The 25,286-nt window shown below is 53.0% G+C and overlaps 1 protein-coding gene across 4 annotated transcripts in view; it reads left to right on the forward strand.

Moving 5' to 3' along the window:
- The window catches only part of CEMIP (cell migration inducing hyaluronidase 1), a 142,107-nt gene extending 127,583 nt beyond the window's left edge, over positions 1-14,524 (forward strand). For all 4 annotated transcript variants that reach the window (XM_032469284.1, XM_032469282.1, XM_032469286.1 and 1 more), the window contains 7 exons: positions 423-634; positions 1,587-1,772; positions 5,440-5,644; positions 5,836-5,922; positions 6,603-6,760; positions 9,859-9,959; positions 11,605-14,524. In XM_032469284.1, the coding sequence (XP_032325175.1) occupies positions 423-634; positions 1,587-1,772; positions 5,440-5,644; positions 5,836-5,922; positions 6,603-6,760; positions 9,859-9,959; positions 11,605-11,732 (1,077 nt within the window). In that variant the 3' untranslated portion in view covers positions 11,733-14,524. The remainder of the gene's footprint in view (positions 1-422; positions 635-1,586; positions 1,773-5,439; positions 5,645-5,835; positions 5,923-6,602; positions 6,761-9,858; positions 9,960-11,604) is intronic.
- Positions 14,525-25,286: the final 10,762 nt, after the last annotated feature.

Raw genomic sequence — 25,286 nt, forward strand, 5'->3', positions numbered from 1 at the left:
CAAATTCAGGCAGGACAACAGCCAGTTGAAGGGGAGTTGCGTTTGCAGCAGAAGTGTCAAAATTCTCTCTCCCTCTCTCTGCCTTCCCCCTAGCTCCTGATTCCCCCGCCTTTTCCCAAAATTTGCCAGCTGACTATTAAGTAGACTCCCCCCAAGTTTCCACTGGTCTCTCCTCAACAGAGCACTTTTTTGAAAATGTGCAGAAAGCTTTAGCTGGATCGCACAGTACGGCTTGGGCTGCCTTCACCAGCAGAAAGAGATGCCCCCTTATTTGGCCTTCTTTCATTCAAGCTTTCTAAAAAGAGCTCTGTTCAGAGAAAGTGCCTTTGAAAGTGTAGTCTGTAGTCAGATGTTAACCAGACGCTCTTGGAATAATCCCTTGTAATTGCCCCGTTGTGTGTTTCCTTTTTGGGTTTTAAAAGATGTATATTCAGGCCTACAAGACCAGTAATCTGCGAATGAAGATCATCAAGAATGACTTCCCTAGCCACCCTCTCTACCTGGAGGGCGCCCTGGCCAGGAGCACCCACTACCAGCAGTACCAGCCAGTCATCACCCTGCAGAAGGGCTACACCATCCACTGGGACCAGACGGCCCCCGCCGAGCTCATCATCTGGCTCATAAACTTCAACAAGTGAGTGGGTGCCTGGCGGGAGCAGTGTGACCTGGGGACCGCTGCTCTGACGGAGCTCCAGGCGGCGGTGATAACGAAGCCTCGTTGCAAGGTCCCGGGCTTACCGCTCATGGAACCTCAGGCTAGCCCATGTCATCCCTGCAGGAGGACGGATTTAGAGGGCTTGACATCGCCTAGGGGTTAAGAATCAGAAGACCTGGGCTGAGCCCCCTTTCTGGGTGTGGGCAACCTCGGGCAGGGCATCTACCGGCTTGGAACCTCAGTTCCTTCATCTGGGAGCTGGGGATACTGATACTTTGCAGAAGTGTAACGAGGATCGAGCAAGGCAGCGCAGGCTGGGCATTTTGCCCAGGAGCTGGCTTTACGAAGTGCTCGATATGTGGCGAAACATGCCTGGCAGCTGTCGCTACCGTTTTACAGAGCGGGAAACGAGGCTGCGAGGTCAAGGAATTAAGCTGAGGGCGTCTGGATAGGGCGTCATATATTTCTGTTCATGTATTTTCTATGCACATTATTGACTGATCACAGTATTTCTGTGAGACAGACATTTATCAGATGCAGAAGGTGAGACCTAAAGAGATGAAATGGGTCCCACAATCAGGCTGGACCAGGAAGGGCCTGAATCCGGGTCCTGCAGCTCCTGGTTCTTTCACTCCAGCCCTCTCTCACATCAGCCGAAGTTCCACATGGAGCACCCAGTGTACGTCCTGGGAGCGCCCGACTGACCCTCTCCAACGGTCCTCCTCATTCATTGCAGTCTCCGTCTCTCCCACTGTCCTGGAACACTCTTTGACCCAATCATGACCCACAGCAAGTGCTCTTTCAAAATTCCCCATTGGAAAGTAGAGGTGCCATTTGCTGGAGAATTCTCTGGTCTCTCTCCAAGGCATGCCCAGGAGGCCCGGGGGCCTGGACATCCTTGCTTGTAACCTGACTGCACTTCTGGTTGTAGGGGCGACTGGATCCGAGTGGGGTTCTGCTACCCGCGAGGCACCACCTTTTCCATCCTCTCCGATGTTCACAATCGCCTGCTGAAGCAAACGTCCAAGACGGGCATCTTCGTGAGGACCTCGCAGATGGACAAAACGGAGCAGAGCTATCCCGGCAGGAGCCACTACTACTGGGATGAGGACTCAGGGTGAGGAGCCCCCACCCGGCTGCGGGAAAGCACCCCGTTCTCATTCTGTCCCCCAGCCTTTCCAGTAGTCCTAAGAACTACCATGCAGCACGTGCCGGTTAATGTAGAATACTTTCCTAGGCACTGCCATTCTAAGGCAGACTGTACCGTCCACGGATGACATTTTTTTTAAAGCTGTGAAGCTTTAGGAGTAAAATAAACACTCTATTAATAAGCACGTGGATTGTAGGGTATATACCTATTTCAGAAAAAAAGTGAAAGCAGTGAATCTTAGAATTGAGCAAATGTGGTACATGACCTCAGTTCCTTACCACCACTCAGCTGGAGCAGGCGATATTACCCCTGATTTAGAGATGAAGGCAGGAGGCACAGGGCGCACAGGAATGACTTGCTCAGAGACCACAGCACAGACTTGGCGTGGCTCGTTTGGAGCCCACGCCTAACTGTACCCAGAGCCCTCCCGCCTTTTGCTGAACTGCACCAGGTTCTATTCAGTAGAGATGTCATGGGGACAGATTACCTGCTCACGGAGACAGGGAGCTATTTGGTTTCCTCCCCTAAAAAGAGAGTTATTCTAACCTCTTAAGAATGCCAACACAGCTCCAAAGCGATAAAGCTGTTGCTAGCCAACTCTCTGGGGCCTCGGGGTAAAGGATCATTTCACGGCCACTTTTCCATTCTTGAACTGAACTCAATGATAAGGAAATAGGAGACGCTGTCTCTTACTTGTTAAGAGAGACACGGCTTTATCGATTTGATGAAAGGAAAAATTCAAATTTGAAAATCAGAAGTGTACGTCAAAATGTTGGGGCTCAGGGAGGCAGGAAATAGCACCCCTTTTCCCACATCAATTCTGAACCAAGGCAGGGCACACAAGACAGCATGTGCAGAGGGAACGATCAGTCTTAATGATGACATGGCTGCTGGTCATCCGAGCTTTCCCAGACCAGCCCCAGTTGCACCTGCCCAGCCCTGAGCGGCGCCGAGCCGTCGTGGGCTCCCCACCTAGAGCCCAGCCCCCAGGACTTAGGGCTCATGGGGCAGACCAGGTGCCCGCTCTGTGGGCTGACCTGTATGCCCACCCCCACCAAATGAGTCACCCCACTTCCCCCAGAAGGCACCAGTGAGGGGGTGAGCCGGGTCCCGGGGTGTTTAGAAAACTCCCTCCCTATGAAAACTGGAGGAGAAATTAAACACCCCTCCTGCGCCAGTAGAAAACATTATGGTAAAAAACCAAACATTACTAAGGCGAAGCCCTCGCAGCGCCATCTGTGCGCAGTTCCTCCTCCTTTTAGGATCATGAGAAATGGGATGTTCCAAGATGTGAACGTCTCCAAAAAAAGGTTTCAAATTTTTCAAACTGCCACTTAAACAAGTTGAGCCTTTTTGATCAAAACACTGAAAAATCTATGATTTCCCCCCTTTAGGTAGATTTTGTTGTGTAATCCGACCTTTCTGCTGGCGGCTTAGGTAATCCTTAGCCCGCTGGGCCTCACGCTGTGCTTTAGCTCAGTGAGAGCCTTCGGGGCTGTGAGCCGGGTTCTGAGATGTTTGTTTCCCGAGCAGCAGCCCAAACTCTTGGGCTTTTTGAATTCTTGAGGCTGTTTTTAATGATCTCCTCTGCCTCACAAATGTTCTTTCTTGCTCACATTCAGAGCACCTGCCTTTAGTGACTCGCTCCTACTCTGCTGTGGGCTGGGACACTGGATGACCAGCTTGCTGTAACTGGGGGTAAAATAAAAAGTGGGTAGGCTGCAAGCGAAGGGGCCCTGAAGTGTCAAATATTTTTTTTCAGACTCTGAATCACCTCTGTAAATCTTTCAAGGGAAAAAAAAACCCACTCAAGTGATTTTAGCTGTGTCCTGGTGCCAGCTGCCACCTAAGCGAGGTATTGCTGAACTATAAACAAGCCTAGCATTCAGGTGCACGGCCATCTGTAGGGCTGCTGTGAAATGTTACTTGGTCCCACAGCCAGGATCTGAGCCCAGGCTTTCTGCCGCCAGGGCCTTATTCTTTTCATGCCCCCCAGGGCCTCCCGGTCTAGCTGACCCGGGCACATCCGTGTTGAAGCCACCTCAACTCAGGGAAGGCAGCTGCTCTCTGTAAAGTCGGGGATGTGGGCTATATGGTCTTCCGGGGCCCTCCCAGTTTGGATACTCTGATCTGTCATGGCAGCGAGGAAACCTGCACACTGGCAGCCTCGTGCAGAAGCCTAGGACCACGCCCACTCCTCTGCCTGGGTCTCCTTGCGGGATCTTGCTCATGAACTTGTCCCCTGGGGTGGTTTCTGACCTCGTGTGGGAGACGCCAGTGGAGACGTGATGACAGGCAGCATTAAACTGCCTTCCTCCCAAGCTGCTCGAAGCTCCCTGCACCCCGCGCAGAGCACGGGACACAGACGGAGCAGCTCTGCGCGCAGCTGCAGCGAGTGATGCCGCAGCAGCTCTTCCCCCGTGAACACAGTTCTATTCCAGGAGCGCTGGATGGCAAGAAGCATAAAGCCACTCAAGGGAGCTCGAAGTGGAGGTGTTCTTGAAAGGGAGCCAAGGCATCTTCAGGAAGCCATCCCAGCTGGGCGCCCTGGGCCCCTGTGCTGAAAACGGCAGGGCTGGCAGGGACCAGGTGGCCTGCTGGCCTTGGCTTCTCTTTCTCCTCATGTTCACACACATTCCCTTGCATGCTGGGCCTTGTGTGTCAGCTTCTTGCTGCAAAACTGCCTTCCTCTCTCAATGCCTCAGTGGGCACATGGCTCAAAACGGTTGCCCCAGTGCCAACTCCATGTGGCCTTCCAGCTTAAGCACCAGCCAGTAGTTGACAAGAGATCCTGGGTCTCTTCATCCAGATTCGAGAGGGAGAACCTTCTTGGCCGTTGGGTAGCCAATCAGTGGCCCCTCTGCAAGTCCAGTATGCGCCCCTGGTCCCATCAGCTGTGGTGAGGGGGTGGGGGTGGCGCCAAGGCACGAAGGTGCCCATAAGCTCTCTGGGCAGACTGGGCTCAGCAGAGGGTCAGCTCCCAGAGGGGAGTCTGCACCGGACAACCCATACCATATACTCCAATGTTTCTCATGTGGGAATCAGCCTGAAAGCAGTTTTCTGAGCTAAAAGAACAGCGATAACAAATCCAAACTGAGCCCCTTGGTTTCCTCGTCATCTGACTCCCTGCACCGCCAGGTCCGCTTCTAGTTCTTCACAAGAAGCAAGGATAAATTATGATTTGGAGAAGAGCTGAGTTAGGAAGCCCGACAGTTTGTTCCCCACCAGGCACAGGGATAGGATGGGATGGAAAAACCCCAGCTCTGTCCCTTTCGTGCTGCGTGGTCCTGGCAAGTCACTCCACGTCTCTCATACATGGTTTCCTGATCTGAGAAATAGAGATGCTAACAGCACCCACTGAACAGGATTGTTCAAGGATTAAGTGAGATAATATGTCTCTTTATGGCATGAGCATAGCATGGCATACAGCACTGAAAATTGTCAGTATTAGCTTTTTCTTAAATGCATTTTTAAAAAATTTCTCCAACCACATATAAACTTGTGGTATACACAGATCCATTTTGTAGGGCCCTCTGGGTCTAAGTGTGCTTGGTAAATGTCCTTGAGAGAGGAGGAAGCGGAGGAGGGGGACCTGGGTACCACAGCAAACGCCCCGCTCTGCTCCTGTGTGCAGGCTGCTGTTCCTGAAGCTGAAAGCTCAGAATGAGAGAGAGAAGTTTGCCTTCTGCTCTGTGAAAGGCTGTGAGAGAATAAAGATTAAAGCTCTCATCCCAAAGAACGCGGGCATCAGCGACTGCACGGCCACGGCCTACCCCAAGTTCACGGAGAGGGCCGTCGTGGACGTGCCGATGCCCAGGAAGCTCCTCGGCGCTCAGCTGGTAAGTGGGTGACGGCGAGCCGGGGCTCCCTTTGCCTTCAGCCGGGCCCAGACCCGTGAGAGTCCTGCCCGGACACCTGCACAGCCCCTCACACCTGTGGACTGTGACTGGGGGGACGGGAGAGGGAGGGGGAGACCAGACACGTGACTCCCCAGGCCTGACGACCACGCTGGGTCCGGTTTGTTTTCCAGAAGACAAAGGACCGCTTCTTGGAGGTGAAGATGGAAAGTTCCAAGCAGCGTTTCTTCCACCTGCTGAACGACTTCGCTTACATTGAAGTAAGCAACCCTGGCCCCTGCCCTGCACTGCCTTGCTCACTGAGATGGGGTGTTGGCTTCACAGGCCTGTTGTCGCAGAGGGTGGCTAAGAACCACAGAAATTCATCCTCTCCCTGTTCTGGCAGCTGGAAGTCCAAAATCAAGGCATCAGCAGGGGTGGTTCCTCGTGGAGGCTCTGAGGATGCATATAATGAGCGTCTGTTCAGGGCCTGTCCCAGGCCTTTCCGGCTTCTGGCGGCTCCTGGCCACCCCTGATGCTCCTTGGCTTGTAGATGCACCCCTCCAATGCCTGCCTCTGCCCTCACGTGACTCCTCCCCCGTGTGCCCGAGTCTTACATCTCCCTCTGTCTTGCTCTTATAAGGGCATCTACCCCTGGATTTAGGGCCCATCCTAAAGCAGGGTGATCTCTCTTCATTACATCTGCAAAGGCCATATTTCCAAACAAGGTCACTTTCACAGGTTCCAGGAGATGTGTCCTTGGGGGAAGCCACCATTCAGCCCATGACAGAGGGCTAAGAGGAATTGATTTAAGTGGGTTTTACAGTTTGAACAGCTGCATAGGTGAATTCTGTCTTCAGAGTCTGCATGGGAACCACTCAGGCAGGAGAACCTCAGGGCTTTGCTGCGTTCGGGACCACCCCCAACCCACGTCATCCTTGCAGTTGCTTGTCGTCTGCAGGTGGACGGGAAGAGGTACCCCAGTGCGGAAGATGGCATCCAGGTGGTGGTGATTGACGGGAGGCAAGGGCACGTGGTGAGCCACGCAAGCTTCAGGAATGCCATCCTGCAGGGCATCCCGTGGCAGCTCTTCAATTACGTGGCGGCCATCCCAGACAAGTGAGTCTGTGCCTCTGCGTCTGGAGCTGTCCCACGGCCCAGCAGACCCCTGGCTGAGGCCCCCTCCCTGTCCCTGAGACCTTCATCCCAGCCCAGTCTGAGAAAGCTCAGGGAGTCTCCACAGTCTGCCCACCAATAACGGGTGCTGGCTGGGACGGCTCCCTGCCCGGTGCCTCTCCTGTGGGCTCCGGGACCGTTGTGCACGTAGGTCAGGCCGAGGCAGACGGTCTACCCAGCTGCGAATGGGATGCCCTGCCCTGGCCTTCTGCCCCCAGCACGACACACTCTCCCAGCATGACCTCATCCCCTCCCGCACCTTCAATATGATCCAAATGCTGGTGGCTTTTGAGTGTCTCCAGCCCACATGTCCCTCCAAAACGCCAGACATTTTTATCCAACTGCCACTTGGACATTGCCACCTGGATGTCTCCTATGGAACTGAATTCTCATAATTAAAAAAAAAAAAAAAAAAAAAAAAACCTCCAAACCAGTCACTCCTCCTCTTTCCCCCGTTTTGACAAAGTCATCTTCTCCCATCCGGGCAGCTCGACCAGAGTCTGGGCATCGTGCTTGGCTCTTGTCCTTCTGTCATTTCGCCACGCTCTGTGACTATGTCCCGTCAACTCTGCCTGCATCATTGTTCTCCTGCTGGTGACCCCACACTGTCCTCTGCATCGCTGCTCTGTCCTGGCCCTCCCTGTCTGACAGCCACCCAGCAGGCTCCCTCGTCCAGTCTCCCCGACTCAAATCCACCTACCGTACTGGCTTGGGGGCTGAGCTTATTACCTGTAGGTGTCTCCTGTCCCTTTTCCTAGAAATCTTTGGTAATTCCCCTCCACCTTCCAAACCTAACACAGACACCCCTTCTTTGGGGAGGTCTCTTCCAACCCAAACAAAAATTTCTTACTACCCACCAAAGGACTGGTGGGCGTGTCTACTCCCCTGTCCACAGTATGGGCTTCTCGATGTTGGGACCCTGTCTAACTCATACTTGCATTTCTAGTATGATGGGTGTAGGATTCACTCAGAAGCTGACAGTCTAAGTGAAGCGTTTAATGTGATACCCGCCACAGAGGAAGTGCTGTACATATTTATTGATGAAAACAAATGTACTTCCCAGATGCTAGCTGTTTGATGTTTGATGGGCATGCCGTGAACTGGGTGCTCTGCGAGATTCCAGAGATCGGGCTTTTGTCCCTGCTCTAGTCCCCATCACAAGCTCTTTTAGCATCATATCTTCATCTGCAGATTCATGCAGAAGGCCCAGGTTTGCCGATTCAGGGAACGTACGTTATCATCTAGAGATTAGTAGTTTTCATGCCTTTTTGGGCCAGAGGACTTTTTCTTGAAATGAAACAGGATGCAAAAGCCTAGAATAAAAGATGCAGAGATGCTCTGTTTAGCAAAGGGGTGAGAGGTATAGGACTGCCCCGCCCAGGGCTGCTTTCAGCCCGTGCAGCAGCCCCGGTGCACCTTGCTGGGGGCAGCGCTCACCCAGTACCCGGTGTGCGCTGGGACCTGGGTTGCTGCCGGGTGCTCAGGAATTGGGTACCACAAGACCCAGCTCTGACTTCGGGAAAGCAGCAGGGAATGGGGCAAGACAGGTCCTGGCCCACCGTCACTGTGGGTCCAAGCTAGGCTGTCCCACCCTTCCCACCCCACCCACAGGGCCACCCCTGGTGCCAGGGTCCCAGGGGAAGGAGGAGGCAGCCACTCACACCATGGCTTGCAGGAGCTTCCTCTGCCCGGCCACCCCATGGGGACCTCTGTGCTGACAGGTGCAGGGGAAGCCCATACCAGACAGAAAGGGGCACCTGAAGTGTGCAGGCAGCTTCTGGGTGTCGCCGGGAGGCTGTGGCACTGTCTCTCTGACCCACTCCTGTGAGCCCCATCTGGAGGGCATGACCTTAGTCTGAGTCCAGCCCAGCAAGAAGACTTAACTGAGCCAAAGGGATGTTCGCTTTTCTTCTGACTTGGAATGAGGGGGAAACAGCCTTCTGGGAACAGAGCCCGAATCCAAGGTTGAGGATGTGTTAGCCATGCTCCCTCTCTCCTTAACAGCCACCCAGCCCTCAGGCTTTCCTGCCCAGCCTTCCTGAAGAGCTGGATGCAGCCCCCAGCTCCCTTCCCATCTACTCTTACTGCACACAAGCTCTTTGCATTTTAAGAGCCTTCCTTCTGCTCCTAGTGGGACACAAGTGGGGGTAACAACAGTTTCCAGAATCTTATACAGTTTTTCCAAGTCTGGACTGTGGTCTGCGGTTACAGGATTCCTCTGAGATGCAAACTAGAAGCCCCATCGGGCCTCTGGCCCCGTTTCTGTTCCTGGGGGAGGTGTTCACTTCCTGCCGTCTGGCCCAGCACGCTGAGTCTGCCACCACGACGGCTGTTTTCCCAGCACTTTGGCCTGAACGCAACCAGGGCAGGGGCGTAGAGACTCTGTGCTCCCAAGGTGGGCTTTTGCAAGTTGGGTCCATCAGGCTGGGCACGGCCACTGCCCCAGGCCTCTGCCCTCCCCAAGCATGGCTCCCCTGCAGGCAGGTCCTTGCAGACAGTAACTATTTGCCTCCATCTCCCTCTCCCCGTTTTGTAAAATGGAGCAGTAACGCTGTCCTGCCTGACCAGAGATGGAGGATGGGAACCTAAGGAGTTAACCCTCCTCTGAGCAGCGTGGTAACTCTCCACTCTGCTTCCCTCCATCACCGTGCTTCCATCTAGTCCTACCCAAACAGCCCTGTGCAAATGAGGAGATGCATGGCGAAGTCCTCCTGTGTGCCCGGCCCTGACACAGGTGCTGGCCCCCAGATGGTGTGCTCTGCGTAGCTGCTCTGTCCTCTGTGGGGACAGACGTGGAACAGCCGTGAGTGGACAGCAGGCTTAGGAAAGGCCACAGGCACTGACCGTGGCCAGATGTGTGGGCGAGCTGCTCAGGGTGTTGGTCACCACATGGAAAGAGCCAGTCAGCTGCCCTTTGCCAAGTCCCTGGCGGGGCTCTGGGCATGGCTAACTCACGTCCCACCAGGCACACTCCAGCATCCCCCCCAGTGAACCCTGTACTCCAGCTTGCTCTGTCCTCTAATCAGTCCCTTTTCGCTCAGTTCCATAGTCCTCATGGCATCAAAGGGAAGATATGTCTCCAGAGGCCCGTGGACCAGAGTGCTGGAAAAGCTCGGAGCAGACAAGGGGCTCAAGTTGCAAGGTAAGGGGCTTGGGCTGGGCTCTCCACTGACCATGACCCAGATGCCTGCTGTGCGGGCTGCTGCCGTCCCCTGCTGGGGCCAGACCACTTTCCCCGCAAACCTGGGTACAGCCTCAGAATCCTCCACACAGCTAGCGGTCTGCTGGCACGCGTGGACAAAAGGCCACCTAGTCACCATCCCTGCACGGCAGCAATGTCCTTCTAACCTGTGACCAGACCCTGGAAGGAAATTGCTACAGTGGCTCACCCATCTAGTCAGCGAGGGGCCCTTTTTTCCAGCAGAAAAGTGGCTCGTCTGACCCTCGTATCCCAGTTCCTGCTTCTCCAGCTGGCCAAGGGGCCCTTCCTCTTCCTGAACTTTCCAGCTGCTGCCCAGTTTTTTGCAAAGCTCTTACTGGTGCCTCAGAGATAGGCAGGAAAGGAGAACATGAAAGCCTGGAGAATCCATGTGGCTTCTGCAAGGTCACGCAGCTCTTCTGCGATGAAGCCCGGCACCGACCCCGCAGGGAGGACGCCAGCCAGGGCAGACGCGGCAGCCTTCCGTGGCCACCGCCGCAGGCTGTGTCCAGAGGGGGCCCCTGGGGGGGCCCGGAGGGGGGGCAGAGCAAGCACGCGGCTGGTAACGACAACGTCCTTCGTGGCGACCAGGCAGCGCTCAGCCCTGCGCCTTGCTGAGCCGCTTAGAATGACCTCAGTTGTTCATTAGTAACCTGGGCAACAGGCACTATTATTTCCATTTCAAATGAAGAAACCGAGAATTTGTTAAGTGATTTAAGATTAGAATTTGGATCCTAATTTTTCTAATTCAAAGCCAGAGTCCTTAGCTGCCCTGCCATCCTGACTTCAAAACACATCAAAGCTGCAGCCCATCACCCGGGCCGTTCATCCCAGGCGAAAGAACAACCAGGAACAATGAAAGTCCTTCAAATGAGCCAAAAGAGAACACAAGGAAAAGAGAAGCGTCTTCTCTGGGCTAGGCCTGAAAGCATTTGGGGGCATCTGTCCTTTAAATTAAGGACAAAAGTTGCCAAAAGCGGATGTTCAGTCAAGGGACACTTTCCCAGTGCTGCCTGCCGGGCCAGACTATTCCTGAGTGTAGACACGGATCCCCAAGTCTCCTGGGCACCAGGCTCTGAGCTGCGAGACAGAGAGCCCTGCGTGGGCCCCCAGAGTGGAGAGTTCTAGTCTGGGCTGTGCCATCTACTCTGTGCCCTTGGGCAAATTCCTTCACTTTTCAGAACTTCCTTCTAAAGCTACAGAATGTTGGAGCTGGGACAGAGGTCTTGGAGATGAGTGCCATCACTTGACAGATAGGGACACAGAGAGGGGCAGAGACTTGCTGCTGATCGTAGGGTCAGCTCAAAGGTGGCTGGGGGTCCTAGGGGGTCCCCCGTGTGAAGCAGAGCCAGCACTCTGCACGGGGGGCTGGGAGGCTCAGGGGAGACCCTGTGTGCCCCGTACAAATGTCAGGTAGCATCAGTAGCTGGGCACAAACCTCTTCCCAGGGGGACACAGTCCAGCATGGCTAGAGGAGGGGGTGCTTGGTGGGGGCAGGGGAATGGCGATGGGGAACCCTGGAAGGTGGAGGGAGAGTGTAGGCATTCTCTCTTGAAGTTTCTGCTCACGTGACATCACTGCTTTTCAGAGAAAATGGCATTCATCGGCTTCAAAGGCAGCTTCCGGCCCATCTGGGTGACTCTGGACACCGAGGACCACAATGCCAAAATCTTCCAAGTTGTGCCCATCCCCGTGGTGAGGAAGAAGAAGCTGTGAGGACCGCCGTCCCCCGGAGCCACCCCACAGTGGGCTCTGATGGGGGACTCTTGGCAGCAGACCAGGCCAGCACGGCTGGTTCCCCCAGCCCCTGTCCAGCAGCTGCCTGGGAAGGCCATGCGTCAGCCCTGGTGGCCCAAGGGAAGGACATCAGAGACCCCTGGTGCTGCCAGCTGCCCCCTCAAGTATCTACCTGCAGCCCCAGGACAGTGTCGGCTGATGCTGGAACCTTCTCTTTCCCGCAGCCTCTTGGGTGCTTTTCTCTGACCTGTGCCTCTTCGGGGGAGGAGGGGGCGTGGGGACCACATGAGGAGCCCTGGGCTGTGCCAGCAGCAAAGGTCCCCCTCAGCCGGAGCCGTGCTCCAGCTCAGAGGCAGCCTGGGGGGCTGGGCCGTCCACAGACCCCCGTGCTCCCCAGCACGCACGTTAGAGTGGTAGATGTAGGGAAGAGTCCTGGTCAAGGGAGATCTTCATTCCTCCGTGGGCGGCGCTGGCGTGTAGCCAGAACTCGCCAGGGTAGAACCAGCCACCCTTGGGGAAGGGTGAGCCTGCCTCCGGAGGGGTTCAACCTTTCAGGAGACTTTGGGACCCAGGTTGGGAGTTGGACTAGGTGGCTTTTAAAGGCCTTTTCAGTTCTGAGATGCCAGAAGTCTCTGGCTTTTCACAGCGTGCCTAGAACCCAGCAGGAGGTGAGAACATTCTTTTTAGCCCACATCCATGATGCTGGATGCCCCGGCATACAGGATGGAAGGGCACGAAGTCATGACTAGGGCAAGGGGCTCACAGTCTGGCGGGACAGGCGGTTAGGAGTTTGTGCCCTCTGCTGCCAGGTGGAGAAAGCCAAGACAGGTAAACTGGAATCCAGTGTCAGTTCCCAGGAGGGAAAGACCTTACACGCTCAGGTGGGTCTGAAAGCTTCCTGCAGGGGGAGACCATGGGGCTTTGCAGGAATGAAGGGCAGGGGCATTTGGACGGGCAGGGATGAGGCAGCCTCTGGCAGGGCTCAGGGGTTGAGCCCTTCCTGCCCGCATCTGCCGCAGCAGGGTAACTGCAAGGTCACTCTTTGCCCTCAACCTGCTGGCCCACCCATCGTGGAGAGGCCGGCCTCAGAAGGGAGGGGCGGAGAGTGCTGAGCCCCACCCCCGACTCCAGGAGAGGGAAGAGTCAGGTTGAGAAAGGTGAGCCCCGTCTGCTCTACCCCCAGGGCCCTGGGAGCCCTGAGGCCACGCTCACAGCTCTGTGAGCCTGGGGCTTCAGGGCTGGAAAGGACCTTAGGAAATACCTAGTCCAAAGCCTTCACTTTATAGATGGGACGCATGAGACTCCAAGATGGGGAAGAACCACACGGCCAGGGCAGGGCCGGGCCAGGAGCCCCCCTCCCAGCACTTGCTGCCACACCACATTGCCTCAACAGCCGGCCCCGGGCACTCCTGAAGGAGCTCCCCGGCATGGGGACAAGTCCCCTTGAAGGGGGAAAAAGAAAAGATCAGAATAGAAAGAGAATTGGCGAATGACTGTTTCTCTCTTGGCCCTCGGCGCGCACAAGGGCGCCCTCCTCTGGGCTGCAGTGGTCCTGCAGCCGCCCCGCAGGGCGCCCAGCAGCTGCAGTGACCTCACTGGTGCTACCTGTTTCCGCGGTTCTGCAGAAACGCCCGGCAGGCAGCGTCAGGGCGCCCTAGCACGTTGGGGCGAGCCAGCTAGGCGGCTCTCCAGGCTCGGAAGAGCTTTTGGTCCATCCCAGCCTCCCAGCTACTGTCTAATAATCTGCTCTCTCTTGCCCACCTTGGAGAGAGCCGAGAGAGCTTCCGGAAGCTCTGTCTGTGGTTTATACTCTCTCGTGAGGTACCAGGCTCGCTCTGGGTCTCATGATGACTACAGGTGTCCCCTTTCCTCCCTTGGCCCCGTCTGCCCGGCTGCACCCATGAGATTCAGCCCACGGGTCTGCTCCCCAGGTTGAGCCAACTGCCAGAGAGGTTCCTCCCACTACTCGTCTTTCAGCTGCTAGGAGGGGACTGTGGGACTCCGCCTCTTGAAACGTGGCAGCTTCAAAGGCCCAAGTCCCCGGAAAGGCCTCTTCCAGGCAGATCCAAGGCCAGGGGGAGCAGAGTTCAGATGACCTCATGATCTTCTTATTTATAGTTCTGTTGAGTTTTTTCTAAACTCCTAATGCAAGGGTCTCACACTGTGAACCACTTAGGATGCGATCACTTCAGATGGCCAGGAATGTTGACTGTCTTTGGTTCAGTTTGTTGAAAAAAAATACGTATCTATTTGAAAATCCTCAGAGTTGTACATATGTCTAACAGTGCAGGATCCGTGCACAAACTTTCCTTCCTGAAGCATTCACCAAGAGCCAATATCCAGGCGTGCTCTTGGTAGCACAAATTTTCTTATTGCTTAGAAGACTGTTCTTGTTCTTTGTTTGAAAGCATCGAAATGTGATAGGCCTTTTAAAAAAAAAAAAACACTCCTCTGAAATGCTTGTCTTTTTTTCCCTGTTGCCGAAATAGCTGGTCCTTTTTCGGGAATTAGATGTATAGTGTGTTTTGTATGTAAACATTTCTTGTAGGCGTCACCGTGAACAAAGATATATTTTCTATTTATTTATTCTATATGCACTTCGAGACGTCATTGTCAGAGAAATGAAGAAGTGTCTTAAATGTCATGTTTAGGGATGTCCTTTGGACTGCTTGAAAGGGGTGTACCCAGAGCCTTCTGCTTGCAGCAGAGGACACTGGCTCTGGTCTGGAGATCTTGCTGTACCATAGTAAACATACGAAGGATGCCACGCGCCCGTCTGCTTGTTTTGTGTTTCCTTTAAAGTGCGCCTCATTTCAAGCCAGACAGCTAAGGAAAATAAGATTGAGGAAATCGCCCTAGGAGTCGGCCTCTCACTTCCAGGAACTATCCATATGTCAAATTCCTGCCTGGTCCTGCCTCTAGGGGGCGCCCACAAGAGCAAGTGGAGATGGTCCTATGAGAGAGGCTGTCACTCACAGGGCCAACCACATCCCACTAGGTCCTTCTTCCTAAGCCATCAGTAAGCTGTCAGGGCAGCACCCTCCCCAAGGGGAAGCCAGGACTCAGCAGAGTCTGGACTCGAAGCAGGACCCTTTCCTCCTCACAGGTACAGTTTGATCAAAGGCCAGCGTCTAAGAAGAGTGTGGAGGTTGAGGTGGAGAAATAGGTCCACCTTAAGCTGCCAGACAAGAGGGGCAGAAGCAGGTTAGAGGGGACCCCTACAGAGAGGTGAGAGGGATGGCGGGGTCTGGAGAGGAGAAAGTGAGAAGCTTAGAACGGGGTGAATGGGATGGTCCTAGATCTGTGCTGTCCAGTAGGGCGGCCACTAGCCTCGTGAGGCCACCAAAGTTGAAATTAATTAAAATGAAATAAAATCAAGCATTCAGTTCCTTGGTTACAGCAGTTAGCCACATGTGAAGTGTTCAACAGCCCGTGTGGCTAGTCGTTACCATACGGGACGGAGAGAGTGTAAAACATTTCCTTCAACACAGAAAAGTTCTTCTCTTAATGATTTCCAGAAAGCTTCTGGGGCTCATACACTGGACTTTTAAAATCTATGCCTTTAATGTGTGTGCGTGTGTTCAGTCCACTTAAAGGGGCTGACACCAGATTGGTGCTATCAAGTTGGCAATAAACAAACACAATCATCTCTCAGTATCTGCAGGGGATTGGTTCCAGGACTCCCGCTCTGGTCCTGCCGTGGGCACCAAAATCCACAGGTGCTCAAGTCCCTCAGTCTGCCCTCTGTATCTGCGGTTCTGCATCCAGGGATTCAACCAACCTCTGATCATGTAATGTCTTCCACCCTCGGTTGGTTGAATCTGCGAATGGAGATCCCATGGACAGGGAGGGCCAACTGTAAGTCAGGCAGACCCGCCGGGGCACCTGCGTCCATGTGCAGTGGCCAAAATGGCCCCTGCCCTCAGGAAACTTTACCTGGAGGGAGAGATCACTCAACAAATACTTTTGAGCACCCATTCTGTGCCAGGCATGGCACAGTGAGGAACACAAAAGACCCCCCTGGAGACCGAGCGTCCCCACGCCCAGTGTGGCAGAGCTCAGAAGCCGGGAGGAGTTCTCGCCCGGAGTGGTCAGGGGTCAACAAGCGGAGGTGGGGCTGGAGTCGGCCTGGGGGTCAGGGTCAGAGAGAGGATGGGCCTTCTCAGAAGAGGCACAGCCGGGTTAGGGGGAAGGTAACCAGAGGTGAGGGCTGGAGGGTGGTGGGGCATAAGGCACAGTAGTCGTGAGGGGGAAGGTGGGAAGGTGGGTCGGCCAGACATCGGGCAGGTTTTAGGAACCACTGGATTTAATGATGGGAGGGGGTCCCTAGGGGGCCCTTGGCGAGCAGTTTCGCGGCTTGAGTGAGCGCACAGCCCGCAGGGCTCAGCGGCGGAGTTAGGGAAGGCACCCGGGGAGGGCTGAGGGCCAGCCAGAAGCTGACTGGGCAGCCGGGGACTGCAGCCGCTCAGCGCGGAGCAGCAGGAGCAAGAGATACACCAGAGCGGAGAGCGCGGGTGGCCCTGGGGCCCCTTCCACGTCTGTCCCTTCAGCAGTCCCCAGGCGCCCACAGGGGAGTCACCGGGCCAGCGCACCCAGCCCCTGTGCGCAGGGACACGGGCCAGCTAGCACCTGCCTCTGCGTGCCCGGGAGGAGAGGCGAGGAGGTCCCGCGGGACCGGGGGGGGGGGGGGGGGGGGGGGGGCGGGGCACGGAGAACGCCCCTGGGGGACTGGGGCTTCCGCCGCCCAGAGGCAAAGGCACGAGGAGACGCTGCCCCGAAGGGGTGAGAGGCTCTTGCACGCAGCCCGGGGGGGAAGGCGCAGCTGTCCGCTCAGAGAGAACACAGAGCGGCCTTGAGAGGTCAGCAAGCCATCCGCTTAAGCGGCAATGGCACGAAGTCGGAAGCGGGAGTTTGGGGGACTTTGCCCCCATGCCCACGGGACAACACAGGCAGTCCCGGGCCTGGCCTAGGCCTGCCCCTCTGTCCCCAGCTGCGCCCCAGCACACCGAACGCTCATCATTCTCACCCACTCAAGGCGCTTAGTGTCCCCACAGCGTCACAGGTGAGCTGTTCCCTCCGACTGGCACCGCTTTCCCTCCGTCCTCTCCCCTGGGCTTATGCCTGAACTCTCTGAGGCCTGGCTCCACGCAAAGCCTTCTCTGACCCACCCCTGGCCCCGTGGCCCCTTCCTCCTTCTGTGCTCAGGACCACTGGGCCATGATAGCTCTGGTCCTGCCTCGGGCTGTCACTCACCCCTTCCACCAGCCTGTAGCCTCCTACAGAGCAGGGCCATCTGACCCGCCCACACAGGGCAGAGGTGCGCCCAGTAATGTGTCATCATCACCCTGTAGAATGAAGGCAGGGGCAAACCCAGTCCCCTTCCTCTGTCACTGAAGCCAGAAGCCAGATACCCTCCACTCCCACTCCAAGCTCCTTTACCTGGGGGCTGGGTAAGGGGGGAAGTTTTCTCCCCAAGGGCAGGGGTAAGAGGAGGGTGGGGGAGGGGAGGACTCCGTTATGGAAGGAGCAGGTCTGCAGGCACTGGCAGGGCTCCCCATCCCCGTCCTCGGGCCTGGGTTGCGGGTACAGAGCTGGAAGGGAGGGGAGCTCACTGTTCCAGGCTGGGCAGCCTCTCCTCCCTCACTCTCTCCGGTCTTTCCACCTCCTCCTCCCTCTCCTCTTCCCTCGCTCCTGATTCTGCTCCTCAAAAGCCCAAGGAACTAGCCTGCAATAGCAAGTTCCTCCTCAACTGGAGGTTCCCTTGGTTAAATTCCTTTGGCGACTGCCGTCTGGTCCAACAGAGGTGCAGGGATGGGATCCCTCCCAGCCTGGGACATCCACTGATTTAAAGTTAGAAGTAGGAGCCCAAAGGCAGAAAACACCACCTTGGCCCTCAAGGGATTCTCAGGGAGGAGCAAAGATCCCAGGGAATTTGTAAGGAAGCTTCTATCCCAGGGGTTCAGGGGCCTCCTTGGCACTGGAATGAATCCCTCATGACCTGTTTCTTCCAGACCTTGGTATGTAAATTCCCAGTCTGGCAGAACTTGTCACCCCTGTTTATAGAAGAGGCAAGGCGCAGGGACATCAAATTGGCACTCAAGGTCACCCAGCGTGGGCTGTGGTGGGGGCCCAGGATCAAAGAGACCTCAGTGCTTCCAGACCCATCACTGAGCCCCACTCCCCACATGGAGAAGGCCTAGCGACTGGAGGCAGGGGGAGCGGATGCAAAACAGGCCAGATGTCCCCGCAAATTCCTAACACTCCAGGAGGGCAGCCCTTCAAGCTCAGAGCACTGCCCAGCTCCGGGCCCCACAATTTTGGACTCGGAAACTTCAGCAGACTTCTCTGGAGGGGGGAAGAAAAAGTGCTCTGAGCGTGCTAGGGCCCTGTGCAGAGATCTAAAAATCTTGCAAGCTGGATGCTCAGATCCAGGGTCTGACAGAACCTGAGTGGCAGGCTCATTGCTAGGCTTGAGTCAATTCAGCAAGGTCTGTGGAGGGTTTGCCACGTGGCCCCGGCTGCCAGCTCACATTTCCCCAGGTGCCAGACCCCGCAGAGATGGCCCTGGAGTTTCTGGCTTTTGACACATGAATGAGACCTCCTGAAATTTGCCCCCCAGAAATGTCCTTGTCCTGGCAAACAGCCTGCCGCCTCCTGTAGCCCATACTGGAGCAGCTCTGTCCCCTGGTCCTTTTCAGGGTGAAGCCACATTACCTGAGTGTGAAGACCCCTGGCCATGCAAGCCTCTGGGAGCGCAGTGTCCAGCAGGTGGCAGCCGGGCGTGCTCCTGCCTGGAGGGAAGCAGACCCACTCTGCTCTTGCATCCACTGCCCTGGGCAGATGAGCATTCTTCTGGAACAATCTCTGCAGCCCATGCAGACTTCCATCCCACCCCCTTCCTTGGGCTGCTAGGTTCCTGGGAAGAGAGCAGTGCCTTTACAAGAAAATGGTGAGGACGGGATGCCATGCTGCCTCTTGCTAGCAGTGACCTTGGACAAGGGGCTTAACCCTTATGAGCCTCTGTTTACTCATCTAAAAGAACAAACAAAAAAATATAGTGATAGTTAACACGATTAGAACACCGTGTCAAGGGCTTCACACTCGCTCATTTAATCCTCAGCACTTCTAGGAGGCTGGAGCTTTTGTTAGCACCCACAGGCGTAACTGAGGTGCTAAATGCTGTGCCCAAGATGATACAGCTTGTAAAACGCAGGGCCGGGCAGTCCAATCCCCGAGCTGCTCTCTAACGGGCCTCACGTTAACGGCTAACGAACAGTAACCTCGCAGGGTGACGGAGAGAAGTGAAATGAAGTGTGGAGAGAGCCTGCACACAGCGGGGCTCAGTAAATGGGAAGAGACCCTGAGCATCTTTTAATGTCACCAGTGAACACCAGGAGGGCAGGAGCCTTGCCCGCCATGTTCGCCCTGACCCCCAGCACCTGCACAACTCCTGGATTTTGTAGGTGTTCAGTAGGGACTTGGCGAGTCGGCGTGCAGTGAGGCCTGACGGGCAGGAGCAGCCCTCTTCCCAGGCAGAGCCCGACGACCTGAGTTCAAATCCCGGCTCTGCCACTTCTTGGCAGTGTGACCATAGGAAAATTACTTAACTTCTCTGTGCCTCAGTTTCCTTGGGTGTCAAATGGCGATGACAATATACTGTCTACTGCACAGGGTTGCCATGAGGATGGAGTAATTCATACAGAGCAGTATACATGGATCAGATAATCCTTTAGGTCTCAAAGAGAAATTCAGAGAGAGGTGTATGCAGATTTTCACAAATATGTGGCACAGACTGAGCGATCTGTTAATTAAAATAATAGTTGAAGAATGCTCACCAAAGGATGGATGGCAACTCGGAAGAGCTTGGTGGATGAGGAGGCCCTGAGACACCCCAGTCTCTGCTGCCCCCTAGTGGACACATCCCTTAATTTTTTGATGACTTTCTGGCGTTGGAAGACACTGTTGGTCCTTGATTCAAAGGGGTGTCACAGCCCAAGCAGACTCTGGCCAAATCACTTTCCCCGGCTGTGTCTGGGACCTCTGGACGGTACGGCAGAGAGAAGGGCCATTTCTCCTTCACCTGATAGGGGTTTTATGAAGGAGCCAGACCACTGGTGCTCCTGTGATCACGGGCAAGTCCCCTCCCCCTCTCGGCTCTCACCTGGGAAACTGAACTGCCCACACCCCCGCGGCAGGGCAGGTGTGAGGCTCACGGGAGGTGGGTGACAGGAAGTGTGTGTAGGCTCTGAAGTCCAGCCATGTTTGTTGTAGCCACTGCCATCCGCACCTTCCTTCTGCGCTCCCCAGCCCCAGCGGAGCACAGCCGCACCTAGACTTCAGGTCTCTTCCTCCCAGACCCCCAGGTGAAGAGTCCGAGCTCCGCCCACTGCACAGGCCCCGCAGCGCCAGGCCCTGGCCTCACCCAGTCTGGTTGACCAGGTACCTCACAGCCTCACCACTTTTTCATCAGCTTCCAGTCAAAGGGCAAATTTCTATGTTTAACAGAGCATACACATTACAGAAGTGGGAACTGACCAAGACTCCCCCCGACCGAGCTTTAGTCAGGCTCCTCTGAGCCCTCATCTCAACTAAACCTCATCCTCGGCTTGCTGAGCCCAGTTTTAGCAAAGAATCTGCCCAAGTCAGTTTAATACCCCCACCCTTGAAAGCTAAGCCTTGGGCCTAAGGCTCCTGGTTGAATCCTGTTGAGCCAGTTTAACAGGAATCCCCCTACCCTAGATAGCTAATCTAATTTTCCACCCACTGCCCCTCTCACTCTGCTCTTTAATTAAAAGTCCCCAGCTCTCACCGCTGTATTCAGAGTTCAGTTCAAACTCATTCCCCTCCTGCAATAGTCTTGAATAAAATCTTTGCCATTTTAGCAAAAGTCTAGTACAAAATATTTCTTTAACAGAGTCCACCAAAGATTGAGGCATGCAAATTAAAATAAATGAACATTCTATGTCCATGGAATGATGCCTGGCATGTAGGTGGTCAATAAACACTTTTTGAATGAATAAATACATTAATGAATTAAAAATAATGCCCAAGTCTAGTGAGTTTTGGCAGAATTGACGGGTCTGCTCATATATCGCTGGTGACAGTGCAAACTGATAAAATCATTTTGGAAATAAAATGACAACATATAATGTATCCTTTGTTCCAGTCATCTTGCAAACAAAACTAAAGGAGTCATCTTAAGGGAGGGAAAAAACCAATTTCAATTGATGATATGAGTAACTAAAAAGAAATCAAATATTCAACAATATAGGAGATAGAGTGACAACACAGCACAGAGCGAGGGTCCCTACGTCTTTGCTTTGTTTCATGCTGTCTTTACACAAAAAGGAGAATAAGAAAAGTTAGAGTGGGAAGGGCAGACCGATTGCAGAAACCTCTTCAAAGCAGCTCTAGTGAGAAGTTCCTTATCAGGATCCAGAGCTCTCAGAATCCAGGGATGGCCAGGTTTATCGAAACCCAGGAGGTCAGAAAATTCAGGGCAAGTCTAGGAACTTCACCAGCGGAAGTTCTGCATCTTCATTCTGGCTGTCCCACTTCTGATGGCTCAGCTACCAAGTCACTCAGCCTCTGGCCGAGAGAGGACCCGATTTGCCAGCACGGGGTGTGGTGCCCTGGGTGAGGTGTCCACCTCTGGTCTGAATGGCCACGACCATCCAAGGCGGGGTGGCATAGGGCAGGAGGGTCACTCACGCCGACCGGGCAGCCTTGGGTTGAAGCAGATGCTTCTAGAAGGGGATGTGGATAGTGAGATAGAAATGAGACTCATGGGGGAGAGAAAGCTCAGCGGTAGAGTGCATGCTTAGCGTGCTCGAGGTCCTGGTTCAATCCCCAGTACCTCCATTAAGAAAGAGAAAGAAAAAAAAACAAAAAAAAATCAGATTCACGCACTTGCAATTAGCAGAGCCATGCCTGAAACTGCAGTCTGGCGGACTCTCTCTCTCTGCAGGAAAAGGACAGGTATATTCCACAGCCACTGAAAGGTCAAACATGAAGACCACATAGCAACGCAGAAACTTCTTGACGACATAAGGCTAAGTGAAAAAAAGCTGAAAACAAAATTCTGTTTCTGCTATGATGACAACTATGTGCATATAAAGTGCAGAGATAATAGCTTAAAGGGAAGCTTGGTCACATGAGCAAAGCTTGAGTAGCTGGGATGCTGTGCGGGTGGGGGAACTTCTTTTTTTATAGGGAGATCTTGTAACATCTCTGCAGTCTTACTTTAACACACAGAAGGATTTCACTTCTAGCTCTGAAAACAGAAACCTGGGAAGTCAGGGAATATGAACTCTTCAAACACAAAGAAATACTAAGGAAAGACCGCTGGCTTAAGACCCCAGATTCCTCCCCCCTCCCCACATGACAGCATGGCCTCACTGTCTCAGCCGAACCCTTCCTCTGTCTGGTCCTGTCTTTAGTGTTTTCATCTTTTGTTCATCAGGGTTTTGCTTTGTTTTGTTAACATTAGCCTGATTTTTTAAACACAGCATTAAAATATGATTTATCTTCACTGAGTTCTGTGGCGCCCCCTTACATCTATGTCTGGTGCAAGCGCCCCATGCCCTATGCCCCAGTCCTCCCTGGCCAAAAGCAGCTTTTGGCGTGGCCTTTCCTCCTTCTGCTGGGGCAAGAGGAACATGCTCCTTAGAGGTGAGTGAGGAAAAGAACACTGCCGCCTGACCCTCCCTGAGGGGAGCCAGAGGCCCAAGCTCCACTGCTAACCTGAGGAACTCTCGGAAGACTTGTCCAGACACTTTTTAGGAACAGCGGCTACCTTCCTCCCCCCGATCAGGGTCTAGGACACTTGGTGAAAACCATAGGAGGGCACAGACTACCTGGCAAGCAAGGTCATACACGGACTGAGCCCACTTCCTTTCCTGTTCAGTTGTAGAAAAGCTGAGAAAAAGCAACACTCAGCCCTTGAACTGCAGCTCCAGGAAAATAAACACCGCTTGGATATGGAGGGAAGGGAGTCAGAATTCACCTACGATGGATGCTCGAGGCTAAGGTCTAGGAAAAGCTGTGTCTGTGAAGCATGAGCAACAGGGGAAGAAACAAAGAAGTGGCATCTCTCCAAACATTTTGCAATTAGAAAACCACCACCGCAAAAGAATACATATACAAATACAGATAAATTTTCTATTCTGGGAAAAAATAGAATGCAGGGTGGAGAGTCTCTACCTGAACTTTTTGAGTTCATAGAATTTAGTAAAAACTTGAATTCTAATAAAAACAGTTCAATGAGATTTAAAACAGAAAGAGATTTAAAAAAAAAAACTTACTTCAGAGCTAAGAAAAAAATTGGTGCCCAAACACCAACACAAAACTGAAAATAAGTTAATAATAGAAGATAAATTTTCCCAAAATGACGGGGGAAAAAAAACCCTCTACATCTGCAACTGGGAATGACACACCATGTTCTAGGAGAATAAAAAAAGAATATTTTGAAAAATCAACACTACGATTTCCCAGCAAAATTACTAAATGGCTATGAATGAGCAAGGATCCCCAAGACCTGATAGAAAAAGCTGTCACTTTTAAGGGGAAAGATAAAGTTGGCCTCAGACCACTCTAACGAAGCAGTGGATGTGTTATATACAACTTGTCAGGGTAAAAATAACACTATGAAACACGCAACATGGGACAGGAGGAAGTTTGAGAACTCCCCCACCTTGACTAGGGGTGAATACATACTAAGTTGGCCTAATTAAAAAAGAAAAAGAAGAAACAACCTAAATGTCCATCAATAGATGACTGGATAAAGAAGATATAGTATATTTATACAATGGAATACTATTCAGCCATGAAAAGGAATAAAATAATGCCATTTGCAGCAACATGGATGGACTATCATTCTATACGCAGTAAGCCAGAAAAAGAAAATGAAAATACCGTATCACTCACATGTAGAATCTAAAGAAGAAAAAAAAAGACACAAAAGAACTTATTTACAAAATGGAAACAGACTCACAGACATAGAAAACAAACTTATGGTTACAAGAGGGGAAAGAAGGTGAGAAGGGATAAATTGGGAGTTTGAGACTGGTAAATATTAACAACTATATATAAAATAGATAAACAACAAGTTTCTTCTGTATAGCACAGGAAACTATATTCAATACCTATAATGAAAAAGAATTGAAAATGAATGTATGTATGACTGAAACATTAGGCTGTACACCAGAAATTGATACAACTTTGTAAACAGACTATAGTTCAATTAAAAGAAATAAATAAGGAAAAGAAAAAAGTTTCAAAAAAAGAAAAAGAAGTTTAACATTATAAAGGAAACCACCAGAAGTACTAAAAACCACAGTCCAACCATCAAACACCAGAGGGCAGGAGGAGAAAGGGAAGTGGAAAGATGTCTAATTATTAAGTCCTCATGCCCCGCAGCTGATAGTCAAAAAATTCATGTAAATGTATTCGATCAAAAGACGTGAAAACAAACATGAAGAAGTAAAAATAAATTTCTGTATGTGCATGCGTATTTATATGTGTATGTTTATGTGTGCATGTATATATTCTCCCCCTTACCTCCCTTAAATATGACATTTCTCTTGTTCATGAATCTGGAGATTGGGCGTGGCTTTCCTGGACAACCTCTCTCTGCTTCCGGCATCCCTGGGACAGCTTAAGGGCTGGGCCTGGAAGCACTGGAAGGCTCACCCCCTCCCGTATCTGTGTCTGGGCTGGGAAGACTGGCAGCTGGGACTGGAACAGGTGAGGCTGCCCGGCACCTCTCTCTGCACGGCACTCCTGTACGTGGCCTCACGAGTATGGTGGCCTCAGGGTAGCCAGTTAAAATGTGGTTTTTAAGTCTACTAAACTGGCAAGCGTAAAGCTCTGTGCGGGCAAGGATTTGAGATCTCCTGTTAGCAAAGGTAAGCACTCGGGAGAGTCATCCGGCAACACACACCAGAACGGTAAATTTTGTTTGTTCCAGCAATTCCACTGCTAGGAATCTGCCCTTCAGATACAAACACAAGTTTACCAAAATATTTGGTAATATTTGTTAAAATGTCCATTGCAGGATTGTACTAGTGAAACCCTAAAACATCAGTGTTCATCAGCAGGGATCTATGCAGGCGAACTGTGGGTCACACTTCACCCTCACCCTGCTAATCTGCGCCACCTTCAACCAAGGCCTGAACCTACTCAAACACCCCTCACACCCACTAGCTCCCCCTCCAATCAGCTCTCCAGTGCAGCTCAAAATCCTTCAGGGCCTCCCAGATCTCTGCAAGGCCCTGTGCACCTCGCACGGAAGCTATCGTTTCAGCTGTCACCCTCAGTGCTGGCAGGTTCCTGGGAGGGAGGGGCCAGGATGGCCAGGGTGACAAGAGTCAGGACAGAAGTGCTTTAGCTCCTAACGAAGCACTTCCATCATTTAACAGCTGGCTTGCAGAGTTGGACTTTCCAAGTGAATGAGCCCTTCATGCCTAGGAATCTTCTAAATAAATCTCCATTTTCGTAATTTTTATTCCTAAAGGTGTACTGTTTAAGAGGTCC

This window comes from Camelus ferus, chromosome 27 (genome assembly GCF_009834535.1).
Source record: "Camelus ferus isolate YT-003-E chromosome 27, BCGSAC_Cfer_1.0, whole genome shotgun sequence".
Classification (NCBI taxonomy): domain Eukaryota; kingdom Metazoa; phylum Chordata; class Mammalia; order Artiodactyla; family Camelidae; genus Camelus; species Camelus ferus.